Source organism: Cadophora gregata (assembly GCF_030347475.1).
Source record: "Cadophora gregata isolate MNR1 chromosome Unknown scaffold_16, whole genome shotgun sequence".
Lineage (NCBI taxonomy): Eukaryota > Fungi > Ascomycota > Leotiomycetes > Helotiales > Ploettnerulaceae > Cadophora > Cadophora gregata.
Window position 1 is genome coordinate 780,064 of NW_026695939.1, and position 12,240 is coordinate 792,303.

Sequence of the window (12,240 nt, forward strand, 5' to 3'; positions counted from 1 at the left end):
ATCGTGCATCTCAAAAAAGTAAGCTTTCTCACTTCCTAGCTTGGCTGGCTGACTATGTTGTACCCCAGAGGACATCCTGGGGAGTAGCATGCAATTAGTCATCATGCTGCAGACGTGTCTGGATGGGTGATTGTAAATCAATTTGGTTCCCTTGCCTGAACTTGGCGCTCAAATCTGCCATTGTTAATGCTTTCCTAACTACTGGTGCGGACTTCTTTTTTGGTCAAGTTCTGTGGTGTTTGTTTTGATTTTGTGTAAGCGAGATCCGATACTTTGAAGAAGGATCAACACGGAGTCAGCTAAACTGAATCGAATTGAACTTGATTGACATGAATCAAGCACGATGCTGGAAGTAATTGTCCATCCGCTCCCGGAACTCACGATTGAGATTGTGGAATCTCCTATCCCGATTCCTGGACCTAGTGAGGTGCTGGTCAAGGTTGAGATTGCGAGTAGCAATGTGAAAGGTGTTGCCTTTCTGCGTTTCTATCCTCACAATTCGCTATCCTATTATCTCACCATCCTGTCTTCTTACAGTCCAATCGTACTGACTCCTGTCAATAGACTGGCTCCACCTCACAGCTCGCAAAATATCACTCAATAGCGGCGATGATATGGCGGGCACGGTCCATAAGTTGGGAGAGAATGTGAATGAATTCGAGATCGGAGATCGTGTGGCGGCCTTTCATCCGATGTTTACTCCTGGTGGCACGTATGCTGAATATGCTTTGGCACCAAAGTATACTGTGTTCAAGATTCTGGATGAGATGATTTTCGAAGGTTTGTATTTTATCCTCCAGAGAAACTTCACTTTTCATTTACCTTCATTGATCAATATTACCTTACTGCGATGCTCGCTTAATGAGAAATATCAGATGAGAATAGTCTACAGCGTGGAATTATTCTGGAGCTTTGGCTAATAGTCAATAGAAGCAGCGACGATCCCTCTCGTGATAACCACTGCTGCCCTGTCCCTGTTTGAGATTCAAGGTCTTCCAGCACCATGGTCACCCCCCTCAACACCTCTTCCTCCAACTCCTTTGATCATCTACGGTGCATCCTCCTCCCTTGGATCTTTTGCCGTCAAGCTTGCTATTGCTTCAAACATCCATCCCATCATATCTATAGTAAGTTTTCTTTGAACATCACTTCTCTACGTTCTCTTCTCTGATAATCAAACTCGTAACTATCACCTAATCCAACCTAACACTGCACAAATCATATTGGCGTTAGCTTTAAGTTGTTAACATGTCTCTCACACAGCACGGGGTTACCATCCCCTCGATCGCACCCCTCCTCGACTCCTCCAAAGGCGACACACTAATCTCCTACCTCCCCTCCACAAACACCATGCAGTCCGCAGTGCGTACTGTTCTCGGACCTCTCCGCGCTTTCCACGCAATAGACTGCATTTCCGACTCTAAATCGAAATCCTGGATCCCCATCTCCCAACTCCTCTCTCCAGGCGGTATCATCTCGGTTGTATCTGGCGCGAATTCCTACACCGAGGCAGAGATCCCCGAGGGTGTAGTGGTCAGGTACACGTATGTAGGCGCTGTGCATGAATGGAGGTATAAAGAGGGGATGCCGAAACAGCCGGATGAGAAGATTGTGAGTGGGATGAAAGATTTTGCGGGAGAGTTGTTTGAATGGCTTGGGAAGGGAGAGATAAGAGGTCATCCATGGAAAGTTGTTGATGGAGGGTTGAGGGGAGTGGAGGAAGGATTGAGATTACTGAAGGGAGGGGGATCCGGGGGAAAGAAGTTCGTTTATAGAGTTGGAGAAACGGAGGGGTTGGAGGGCTGAAGAAATCAAAATGGGATCCTTCAAAAGGTTCAAAAAGGCAAAGCAAAAATACGTTTGTAACTTACATTTTAGAGAAGCAGAATGAAGAATTATGATGATAGGATGACTTGCAGACATAATTTGAATTGTTTATTCAAGGATAAGTTGTTATATATCTAACCATCCTAAATGAAATAAAATTCTACCTACTGAGCGATACTCTCGTCCCGTTGAAGCTGCTTTGTTGACATTCAGCCTTGGCCAGCTTTGTGACCCCTGCGCCTAGCTTAGCTTAAGCGGCAACGCGTATTATTCACTGCCTTGCTATCCTCGTCCGTCATAAAAACCACCAGATTCTCTTCCCACCTCCACGCTTTTCACGATCTTCTCAATTGATATATTCTGGATCAATCCATTTCAAACCAACAATTTCTCATACACCATAATCTGCCCACCATGGCAAGCCCTTACGAAAGCAAGTACCATCCCCTCCTCAACCTACCCCTCCAAAAACCCCTCTAACAACTACCTCTTAGTCGAGCACAACATCAAAACCGACGCACCCAAAGCGCGGACTCGCCGCCCCTCCATGTCCTCCTTCTTCAACCAGCTATCCCAAATCGAAACCTCCACCCTCCCAACCCCGCACAATAACGCCCACTCCGTTCCCACACCCGTCGACGTCGCTGCAACGGAACGCCTCCTCCAAGAGCAATTCCGCGCCCTGCTCAACACCTCCTCCGATGAACGCAACCAGGACTATCTGACCTCGCTAATCACCTACCTGGACGAACAAATCGAGTCTCCACCTACGAAAGTAGAGGGTGTGCCGCAGAGTTACTTGGATGCGCTGGAGCGGGTGGATAAGAAGACGTTGAAGAGGAGCGACGTGTGTCCGATTTGCAATGAGGTGTTCCTGGATGACGAGTACCCGCTGGTGGTAAGGCTGCCGTGTCATAAGACGCATGTGTTTGATTTGGAGTGTGTGGGTCCGTGGTTGAGGTTGCAGGGGACGTGTCCGCTGGATAGGAAGAAGATGTTGGAGAAGAAGGAGGTGGTGAAGGTCGTGGATGACGAAGAGGAGGAGTATGATGATATGTTTGCTTGAGGGGAAAAGGGACGCATTTTGGAGGGAAGGGGTAGTTTATGAGCATGTGCATGGCGTTTGAGCGTTGGCATTTGGGAGCTAAGGTGCTTCTATCTTTGTGGATTTGAAAGGCTAATTTGAGTGCCAAAGTAGACCTGGAGGTCCTGGTTGCTTGCTTGTGAATTCGTATAATCTGTGATTGCAGTGTGCTTCCAGCCTTCTATGATTGTCTAAAGCCTTGAGCCAGGTTGCTTGCAACTGTGGTTGAAACGATTGGCAACGTTGGTCACATCAAGAATAGCAATTCTTTGATATCCGTAGTTCCAATTGCAAGGACTTGGGAGTGTTGAGACAACCCACTTCGTTTACCCGATAAAAAGCCAGCCATGAATTCCGGGGTCCAGCAATGAGAAAATGCCGCCCAAAACCACCCACATAATCCATAAAAAGGAAAGAAATTGAAGAAGTAGTCTATTAGACGGTGTTAACGTTAGAGAAAATGCAACAAATGTGCCCGTCCCATCCATGCCTCCATTCTACCGCTACGATGGCATGCACCCGCCCACTCCATATCCAATCATTCCCTCTATGCCTTTCCTTCTTGGCTCTTTGTGTATTGGAAGACGCCGTATGCAAGACCGACACCAATGAGAATGATAGCATAAAGACCCACGCCCATACCAGTGTTATCGCCTGACGTAGCTGTGGCGCCAGATGGGGCGGCAACTTTGGGTGATGGGTCACCAGGCTGTAGGAATAAGTCAATCATTTATAATTCGAGATATGATTGCAACGGGCTTGAAATTCTTACCTGGCGCTTCAACTCTCCAACCAGCAGACCCTCGAGGATCTCTCGTGCCTCGTCACTGTGTCCAACATCCTCAAAGGCCTCAGTTGCGTCTTGGCCACCAACATCAAGCAAAACCTCCTCTCCACCTCTGGAAGCAAGTTAGCAAGCTATTAATATGATGCTATCAAACAGAAATAAGGGTTGTAATAAGCAGCAAAAGTGGGGTCATTGCCGCAAGCTGTCCGAAACGGGGAATTCCATTCTGGGCATAATTTCAAGCAAAATACAACTGTGACAAGCCGCAACAGAAACATAGTAACCCTCAAAGATCTAGCTATGTCCTGCCAGTGCCCGCGTGCCTTTAAGATGCCATCCTATCACTAGATATGCCCTTCCGAGAAGCTTGCGTAACTGAAATTGAAAGGGACTACTCACGGGTGCTCATCAACGAAAGCAGTAGTATCGTAGACCTTGTCGTGGATGACCATCAACAGATCCTTCTTGCTCGAGTGCGACGAGACGTCGGCGTATGTGTATTCCTTCGACATGTTTGCTGAGTGTGTGGGGGGATTGGCTTGTGGGTTGAGGTTCCAGGACTGTCACCGAGGCCAGGCAGTCAGATCGAACTGGTGCAGCAATCAATGGCAGGTCGTGTGTGCTTGTCGAAAAGGTGATGGGCGGACGGCGACAAAGGAGTGTTGTTAGGTAGGGTGAGGGGTCTGTTGTAAAGCGGGAGTGTGGAAATGTGGTTTGGGATGATAGATGTTATCACGGCCTCTCCGTCTCTCTGTCTGTCTGTTCACTTCCCGACTTTCTTTCCGCTGAGACGCTAAAAACGCGATGCCGAGCTTCGGCCACCCTGAGCCCAGACAACAAATACAGCAATTGCGGTCAGCACATCATGAGCCGGCCGATTGGCTGATCTCTTGGGCCTTCATTGTGGGGAAGTGCCGGAGTAATTTGCCTACTTAGGGGGTGGAGGTGGAACAGACGCCTAGGATTTGAAGAAGATATTCGGGCTCGGTGTAAGCGTATCGCGTCCCCTAAAAATGATTTGGTATTTAGACGTACACATTCAGTCTATCAACGCTCGAGTAGGTATTCGGATCTATTCGGGCGATCGCCGTCTCCCCCAAACCTAAAAGAGTAGTTTGGAGTATGAGGGGGGCTCTGGCACATGCCCCACATTGGGGAAAGGCGACGGAGTGGAAGTGGAGGAAGACTGTTTTAGGGGCCTACCTACCTATAGGTAAAGCAGTACTTTGGTAGCATAATTGCATGTGGGACAGGCGGAATGAAAGCTGCTGATATTAGTGAGCACATCGTGTCCATGTTGTGGTATAATATTCATCTCCATAGCCAAAATTTACGTTATGCATATGTCTCATTTCTCCACATGTTTGGCTGGCTCGTCTTTGCATTTCTAACAGGCTACTACCTGTAGCACGGCTATCTCTTGTTGCTGCTTCCCCCTCCAATGTCCTGCCCAAGACGGTAGCCAGATATCTTATCCCACTCAATTTTCTGCCTGGTGATCGGTAATTGTCTTCTCAGTCCTTTGAATGCGCCCTCGCTCAAATTGTTGAATCCCTTATTTATTTCTTCCTGGTATTTCTTCTCCGCAACAGTGATCTCCCGAATTATTGTGCTTGCAGATGCAGAGGAGACAGAGGCCGAAACTGGCTTGTTGGTGAGAAGTCGGACGTTTCCATCTTCGTAGTAGTGTACATCGACTTTGATGGCTCCAGAGAGAGACGAGGAGGCGGGGTCGAAAATGTAAAGTGATCGCCATCGGCCATTCCTATTAATGTTAATTTCAACTTTGGAGAATAGACCATAGAAGCAGTACCAGAAGTTATTTGGGCTGTATTTATTAGCCACCACCAGTATGGCAACCTTCGAGTCGTTTTCGATCGGATAAACGCCGTATGATGCATTTGGGAAGTGCTCTTTCACATGCGATCCTAGACTCTTTGAGAGAGACTTCCTGTCAAGCTGTCAGTACTGATATATAGCTAGTTGTGTCCGAAAGACGTACACTAAATCTGATTGGCTGCTCTCCAAAACGTAGCTTTGTACCGCACTTGCTTTCTGCATCCCATCAGTATCCATGGTGCTGTACCTGCGGTATAAGAACATGCCTGTGTGCTGTGATCGAATTGGAAACTGGACGAGCTCTCGACATCGTAGTATCTTCCGTCCCCCAGAGAGTTATGCGAGCTGACTATGACCTACAGAGAAGGGTCAGCATGCGTTCCTTTCTTTGCCAGTATCATGAACTGACATGTTGACTGCTACCAGGCAGCTTGACCGTCGCGAATTGTTCTTCGTTGTATTTCTCGAACGCAGGTCCTAGTTGGGACACGAGTGTGGGGGTATCGATCGTAAGGGCTTTGATATCTATACCGAAAGTTTAGTAAAGATGGCATTAATCGAGAAGGTAATCCTCTACCTGCTATGACATCCGCAAGCTGTACACAGGTTAGCAAAAGCGTCCATTATTGAGTCGGGGCGCAGGAAACATACCTCTCCCGGGGGAGCTCCTTCCACAAAGGTGGAAACTGTAGCCAGAGATGAAGACATCACAGAAAGTTATTGAAGATTTGGGTTTCCGCGACTACCTCACCGGCCTTTGTGAGGTCTGGATTGAGGTCGATTATGGGGATGAGACAGAGACGCTAAAGCCGCAACCCCTCCAAATGTGGCTGAAGCAGGAACGACAATCTATCACGTGATTGTACCCAAAATACTTCAGGCAGGTCATTAAAGAGTAAGTGGTTTGAACCAAGCTATGCAATGTGTGTATTCTGATATTTGGATGCTGTATTCTTAGCTAAGTTGCTGAGCCGATCTTTTTGGGTGGCCCTCATTTTTAACAGTTTATTGACCATGTATTTCGACTACCCTTCCAGTGGCTTCACTCCCTTTCGTCGGGGTAAGGATTTTGGCTCTTGCAACTGCTTGCTTTCGATCTAAATCATCACGACCTACTAATACTCCACGGCTTTCTTGATGTTGTCGTATACCCCTTTCCAGAGTTTAGCATGTAAACTTTGAACGAAATGTAAGAACTTACTGGCAATATCAGGAATGTTGAATCGTTCAAACATCAAGGCCATATGCGTACTCCACCCAGCAACTCTCATGACAGGCGCTTCAAGTCTGAGGAATGTCTCCTTATCCTCTTGTATGCTGGCAGCGACTTCCGCTCCAATGCCAGCATTGACCATACTTTCATGGACAACCACACACCTCCCGGTCTTCCTCACACTCTTCAGTACAGTCTCTTTGTCCCAGGGATATACCGTCCGTAAGTCTATCAACTCAATGCTGATACCAAGATCTTTCTCTGCTTTCTCAATTGCAGCACTACAAGTATACAGAGGATGTCCGTATGACACAATGGTCAAGTCCGAACCTTCCTTCATAATCTCTGCTTTGGATAGAGGAAGGTAGTAAGTTCCAGTCGGGACCTGCTCGACTGCAGCTCGATATAAAGCTTTTGGTTCCATGAATACGCATGGATCATTGCTGGCTATAGCTGAGAGAAGTAATCCTTTCGCCTGGATCGGAGACCTAGGCATGATCACCCGAAGACCAGGAACATGTGTAAATAGACTTTCTGGCGACTGCGAATGGTACCTGCAAATGTCAGCTAAGTCAAGGAGAGTTTTACTCGAACATACAATGCTCCATGTCCCACGCCACCGCATGGCATTCTGACTGTAAGGCCTCCTACATGTCTTCCTTCTTTTCCGTCTCTGTACCGAAACTTCGCAGCTTCATTGACTAACTGATCAAACGCGGGGTACACGTAATCAGCAAATTGAATCTCCGCAATTGCCTTCATTCCCTCAGCAGCAGCTCCGATTCCAAAACCAACAATCCCTTGTTCGCTCAACGGTGTATTGAAGACCCTCTGTGACCCAAAGTTCTCTGCCAGGCCCATACTGCACCGAAACACTCCTCCAAACGCAACATCTTCACCAAACAATATGACGGACTCGTCGGCAGCGAGTGCAAGGCTTAAGGCATCATTGATCGATTGAAACAAGTTCATTCGTTTCGTAGTGCCGTTTCGAACATCTGGTGGAAGTTCGGTATTCTGGAGAGCGGATTGCGAGGTATGGTTCAGTACCGGGCTGGTGGAGTACTCAATGGGGCAATTCAGCCGGGCAGATGGCGGACTTGTGGAGTAGAACCTTGACGGTGGTAAAATGGGGATTTTGAAGGTCGCCCGCCAGCGTGACGGGATCAATCCTTTCGAAAACCATGTCTGTAATGTCCTCATATTGTGTTGGACGGTACATTACGAGGACAAGCAGGAAATCCGGGGAATTTGACTCTTTTCTTAAGATCGTGGAGGCGGCTATTCACGGCATCGCCAAGTGCTTTATCAAGGCCCCCAGAGCCCCCCCCCCCTGCTGAAGCCTGATAGTTGCTATGCCAACAGCCAACAGCACCTAATGGATCCAAAACCAAGTTTCGATATACTGGGCAAATTCTACTGTAAATATTTATCTGGAGATGAGCGATTTTATTTTGCGAATACCACCAATGTTTTGATTTTTTTACCACCTACGATCGCTCCAACGGAAACACATGGCTCCCGCTCCCCGGGAATCGCCCCGAAAGACTCGAGAGTCACGAGAACGAAGTCATCAGCATAACAAGAGGAGGACGGAAAGGAGGGCAAAATATGAGTCTTCATCTTCTGGAACGAGTTCACAGGTGCTATCGGCCAATGCCCTGGCAAAACTTGATCGTTTAAATCGAACAGAAGCGTCAAGGCCAGCGGAGGTCACACCAACAAAACCAAGGAAGAAACGACAGCACAGAGAAGTAGTGGAAGAGAAGATAGTGGTAGAAAAGAGGCGGCAGCATAAAAAGAAAAAGAGGAGGGTAGTCAGTGGAGCATTGCTTGAGGAAGGAGACGGTTCGAGACTTAGAGGAATAAGGGGTGGAGCGAGGTATGAAAAGGACGAATACGATTCGGATGATGGAAGGGGGAAGAAGAAGCGATTATGTTTGTTTCCTCTGGAACTAGTCTTATCCTGAGCTAACAAGTGGTTAGGGCTTTGGGTTGGAATTGCTTTACTCATTACAATCATTATAGTCGTGGTTGCAGTGGTTGTCAGTCAGAAAAACTCCTCCAAATCTACTTCAACGAGCTCGAGCACATCATCATCAAGCGATAACAAGCCATCAAATTCAAATCTCAACGGCATATCAGAGTCGGACATACCAGTAGAGGCTAAAGGGACGGATCTGGACCCCTTTTCCTGGTATGATACGACAGATTTCAATGTCACATACACCGCTGTCACAGTTGGAGGTCTTCCGATCATTGGGTTGAATTCAGAATGGGACGACTCGAAAAGTGCGACGTCAAATTCTCCCCCAATTTCGGCTTCCTGGGGATCGTATGCCGATACGCCTGCTAGAGGAGTGAACCTTGGAGGATGGCTGTCGTTGGAACCATTTATCACACCGTCCTTATTCAACTACCCAGGGGCCGTCGACGAATGGACATTGACAGAGCATTTGGGAACTGATGCCAAGGCGACTCTGGAGAAGCATTATGCAACATTTGTGACAGAACAAACGTTCAAAGACATTGCGGCTGCCGGATTGGATCACGTTCGAATACCATTCTCATATTGGGCAGTGGTAACTTATGATGGTGACCCATATGTTTACCGAGTTTCTTGGAGGTACCTTTTAAGAGGTATCGAGTGGGCGCGCAAGCATGGCCTTCGTATCAATCTCGACCTTCACGGAATACCTGGAAGTCAAAACGGTTGGAATCACAGTGGGCGTCTAGGTGCAATTGGGTGGCTGAACGGACCCGATGGGGCATTGAACGCCAATCGATCGCTTACTGTCCATGATCAGCTCTCTCAGTTCTTCGCACAGGATCGATACAAGAATATCATCACATTCTACGGCCTTGCAAATGAACCAAAAATGACAGCTCTACAGACATCTGATGTCTTGGCCTGGACTGTCAGCGCTTATGAGCTAGTTCGGAAGAATGGTATCAATGCTTATGTGGTATTTGGAGACGGATTCATGGGTCTCGGGAACTGGAAAGGCAAACTCTCGGGCTATGATGGTCTTGTTCTTGATGTCCATCAATATGTCATCTTCAACAAGAACCAAATCGACTTTACTCACTCGAGAAAAGTCGACTATGCTTGTTCGGACTGGAGTACACAGACTGAGCAGAGTATGAGCGTGTCCACAGGATTTGGTCCGACTATATTCGCAGAATGGTCCCAAGCAGACACCGACTGCGCTCCTAATCTCAACAATGTTGGGTGGGGAACTCGTTGGGAGGGAAACTACAAATCAGGCGATGCATCCACTGAAGTCCTCACTCCAGGGTGCCCCGCCAAAAGCTCAGCATGTAGTTGCGCGAATGCCAACTCCGATCCGAGCACTTACAGCGATTCGTACAAGCAATTCCTACAGATGTTTGCAGAAGCGCAGATGCACAGTTTCGAGAGGGGATGGGGTTGGTTCTACTGGACATGGGCGACGGAAGGAGCTACGCAGTGGAGCTACCAGCGTGGTCTTGCTGCAGGAATCCTGCCGAAGAAGGCGTATGCGCCGGAATTCAATTGCTCGGCCAGTATACCGAGCTTCTCAGATTTACCGGAGTATTATTGAGAGAGATTTAGGAGGATATGCACAAAAGGGAGTAAATATATGTATAATGGCAATGATGCGCGACATGGACTGAATATCTACTAGATGGATATGTGCCCCGGCACAGGTAGATTGGAGTTTGGAGTTGGGCTGTGATGAACTGGGCATGTTGGAGTTCTGGATGATGATATCTTAGCGAATGAGAACCGGATTGTTTGTTTCCCATACTAGCCTAGGCGAAAGCATTGAATTTGGACATGGCAAACTTCCAACGGGGCATTTGCTCTGACGTAGTTAGAACAGTCTATACAGAATAGGATACTACTCAGATTGGTCCTTCAGAATCAATTTGAAAATACAGAATTCTGACCATGGGCCCTCTGTGACATGATCCTTGGACTTCAATCGTCCTGAGCATCCGTCTTCTCCTTGCGTTCCATGCCTGTGCTCCCAGGTTGCGACAGGTTGATCGTGATAGGACCTGAAAGCTTGCTCTTAGCCGCCATTTCCATTCGTCCTATTTGTCCTTTCGTCTCCTCGATAACGTCGTCGACTACCCTCCTCTCTCGTTCCTCAGCATCGCGAACCACCCGCTCCGCTGTGTGCTCTCTCCTCGATTTCCGTCGCCAGATCTTTAACTTTGACACCAAATGCATGCTCGATTCGTTCCGCTCGGTCTGCATACTCTTTGACTTCTCTACTCGCATTCGTAGCAAAGTTATCTTTGTGTGCCTGGATATCTTTGGCAACCTCCCGGGCTTGTTGCGCATAGTGGCCGATCTCTGAAGCCAAGTTCTTCACTTTGCTGCCGACACCAGCTTCAACCTCTTTGCCTTTCTCGAAAACACTTTCCACCCTTGGCAGCGACATACTGGGAAACTTGTATACAGGAGCAGCTTCGGGTGGCACAAGTGACTTTCGTGCCGAGTTGTGGCCAGCAAAGCGATCTGGTGTGCTCGCTTCCAATTCTGTTTTCACCTCGTCATACATAGACTCGACCATGGCCACGACGGCATGAACGTCCAGATTACAATCCGGACGACTGAAATCTCGTTCTCTTTGCTCAATGAATTCCCGGACTCGTTTCCATTCCGTCTGGTAATACTTAAAACGATTTGGTAAACCTGATCCTTTCAAGAATGTCAAGATGCCAGCGAAGACAGTATTGATGGCGCCGAAAACCGTCACGGCTCCTCGACTGCCTCCTGCTGCTCCAAGCGCTGTTAATGCAGCCGCTACTACGATCTGCAGTCCCAAACATCCATTTATGAGCCAGGAAAAGTATTTGTATCCGACTTTTGCTGTCCCTTCGTTGTGTATTACCCGAGCATATATTCCCAGATTCGGAGCAGGTCGACCACCAGAAGAGAAAAAGGTGTCAGAATGCGACATGGACGGGTGTGAAATGATACCAGTGAGATGCCGGAAGAGATTCAGATTGTCGCTTGGATCCAGTTCAGGTCGGCCGTACGCGTCAACTAAGACGCGCTGCGTGGATGCTTCTGAAGTTCCATGCTGTCCCATTTTCCCGTTCTCGATATCATTCGCTTTGGATTTCTGAGCTTTCTGCTTCGATGGGAATGCAATTTGGAGAATATCTTTGCACTTTCGAAGGAGACCCATTTTTTAAAGGTCTCTTCTTACTTGGGAGTACTCGGGGAAAACAAAACTTGAAGGCACACGACGGTTCATTGGGAGAGATTCGACTTGATAAGGAAATCGCGCTCGGGAAGATCATTGATCATACACTATCCCATGCAGCACACAGCTATTCCTTGCCTCCATAGGCGCAAGTCTCAAAATGAATCCGGACGATTTGCAGAGTATGTGAGACATGCCAGCCTGTAGCGGTGTCGCTTCAGTCGGACGGGAGATCTTCCCGTGGTCAATCATGGAGATCGTTGGCTGTTACGGAACGTCCCTAGCT

At 47.9% G+C, this 12,240-nt stretch overlaps 7 protein-coding genes across 7 annotated transcripts; 3 read left to right on the forward strand and 4 right to left on the reverse strand.

Annotated features, from left to right (window-relative positions):
* Positions 1-459: 459 nt before the first annotated feature.
* On the forward strand, positions 460-1,907 carry ONS95_005516 (uncharacterized protein). Its single transcript, XM_058498927.1, has 3 exons — positions 460-780; positions 931-1,127; positions 1,264-1,907. Exons 1-3 carry the CDS (start codon positions 615-617, stop codon positions 1,804-1,806), a joined length of 906 nt encoding a protein of 301 aa, XP_058351194.1. The 5' UTR covers positions 460-614; the 3' UTR covers positions 1,807-1,907.
* An 87-nt stretch (positions 1,908-1,994) lies between these two features.
* ONS95_005517 (uncharacterized protein) lies at positions 1,995-2,893 on the forward strand (the record flags this gene model as incomplete). The annotated part of the gene is made up of 2 exons (XM_058498928.1): positions 1,995-2,260; positions 2,322-2,893. The coding sequence occupies exons 1-2, from the start codon at positions 2,242-2,244 to the stop codon at positions 2,891-2,893; spliced, it is 591 nt and encodes a 196-aa protein (XP_058351195.1). The 5' UTR covers positions 1,995-2,241.
* A 565-nt stretch (positions 2,894-3,458) lies between these two features.
* On the reverse strand, positions 3,459-4,210 carry ONS95_005518 (uncharacterized protein; the record flags this gene model as incomplete). The annotated part of the gene is made up of 3 exons (XM_058498929.1): positions 3,459-3,620; positions 3,684-3,810; positions 4,098-4,210. The coding sequence occupies 3 exons, from the start codon at positions 4,208-4,210 to the stop codon at positions 3,459-3,461; spliced, it is 402 nt and encodes a 133-aa protein (XP_058351196.1).
* Positions 4,211-5,111: 901 nt separating this feature from the next.
* CAP1 (F-actin-capping protein subunit alpha) lies at positions 5,112-6,245 on the reverse strand (the record flags this gene model as incomplete). Its single annotated transcript, XM_058498930.1, has 7 exons — positions 5,112-5,463; positions 5,512-5,649; positions 5,701-5,753; positions 5,804-5,893; positions 5,947-6,062; positions 6,115-6,133; positions 6,189-6,245. 7 exons carry the CDS (start codon positions 6,243-6,245, stop codon positions 5,112-5,114), a joined length of 825 nt encoding a protein of 274 aa, XP_058351197.1.
* Positions 6,246-6,652: 407 nt separating this feature from the next.
* Positions 6,653-7,953, reverse strand: ONS95_005520 (uncharacterized protein; the record flags this gene model as incomplete). The annotated part of the gene is made up of 3 exons (XM_058498931.1): positions 6,653-6,690; positions 6,739-7,304; positions 7,349-7,953. 3 exons carry the CDS (start codon positions 7,951-7,953, stop codon positions 6,653-6,655), a joined length of 1,209 nt encoding a protein of 402 aa, XP_058351198.1.
* Positions 7,954-8,094: 141 nt separating this feature from the next.
* ONS95_005521 (uncharacterized protein) lies at positions 8,095-12,185 on the forward strand. The gene is made up of 2 exons (XM_058498932.1): positions 8,095-8,688; positions 8,737-12,185. Exons 1-2 carry the CDS (start codon positions 8,265-8,267, stop codon positions 10,332-10,334), a joined length of 2,022 nt encoding a protein of 673 aa, XP_058351199.1. The 5' UTR covers positions 8,095-8,264; the 3' UTR covers positions 10,335-12,185.
* On the reverse strand, positions 10,887-11,936 carry ONS95_005522 (uncharacterized protein; the record flags this gene model as incomplete). The annotated part of the gene is made up of 1 exon (XM_058498933.1): positions 10,887-11,936. The coding sequence occupies one exon, from the start codon at positions 11,934-11,936 to the stop codon at positions 10,887-10,889; it is 1,050 nt and encodes a 349-aa protein (XP_058351200.1).
* Positions 12,186-12,240: the final 55 nt, after the last annotated feature.

Coding starts and splice junctions, on each gene's coding strand:
- ONS95_005521 (XM_058498932.1), top strand. CDS start 8,265: ATGGCTCCCGCTCCCCGGGAATCGCCCCGAAAGACTCGAGAGTCACGA. Junction 8,689..8,736: donor GGGGAAGAAGAAGCGATTAT/GTTTGTTTCCTC, acceptor ACAAGTGGTTAG/GGCTTTGGGTTGGAATTGCT.
- ONS95_005516 (XM_058498927.1), top strand. CDS start 615: ATGGCGGGCACGGTCCATAAGTTGGGAGAGAATGTGAATGAATTCGAG. Junction 781..930: donor GGATGAGATGATTTTCGAAG/GTTTGTATTTTA, acceptor AATAGTCAATAG/AAGCAGCGACGATCCCTCTC. Junction 1,128..1,263: donor TCCATCCCATCATATCTATA/GTAAGTTTTCTT, acceptor TCTCTCACACAG/CACGGGGTTACCATCCCCTC.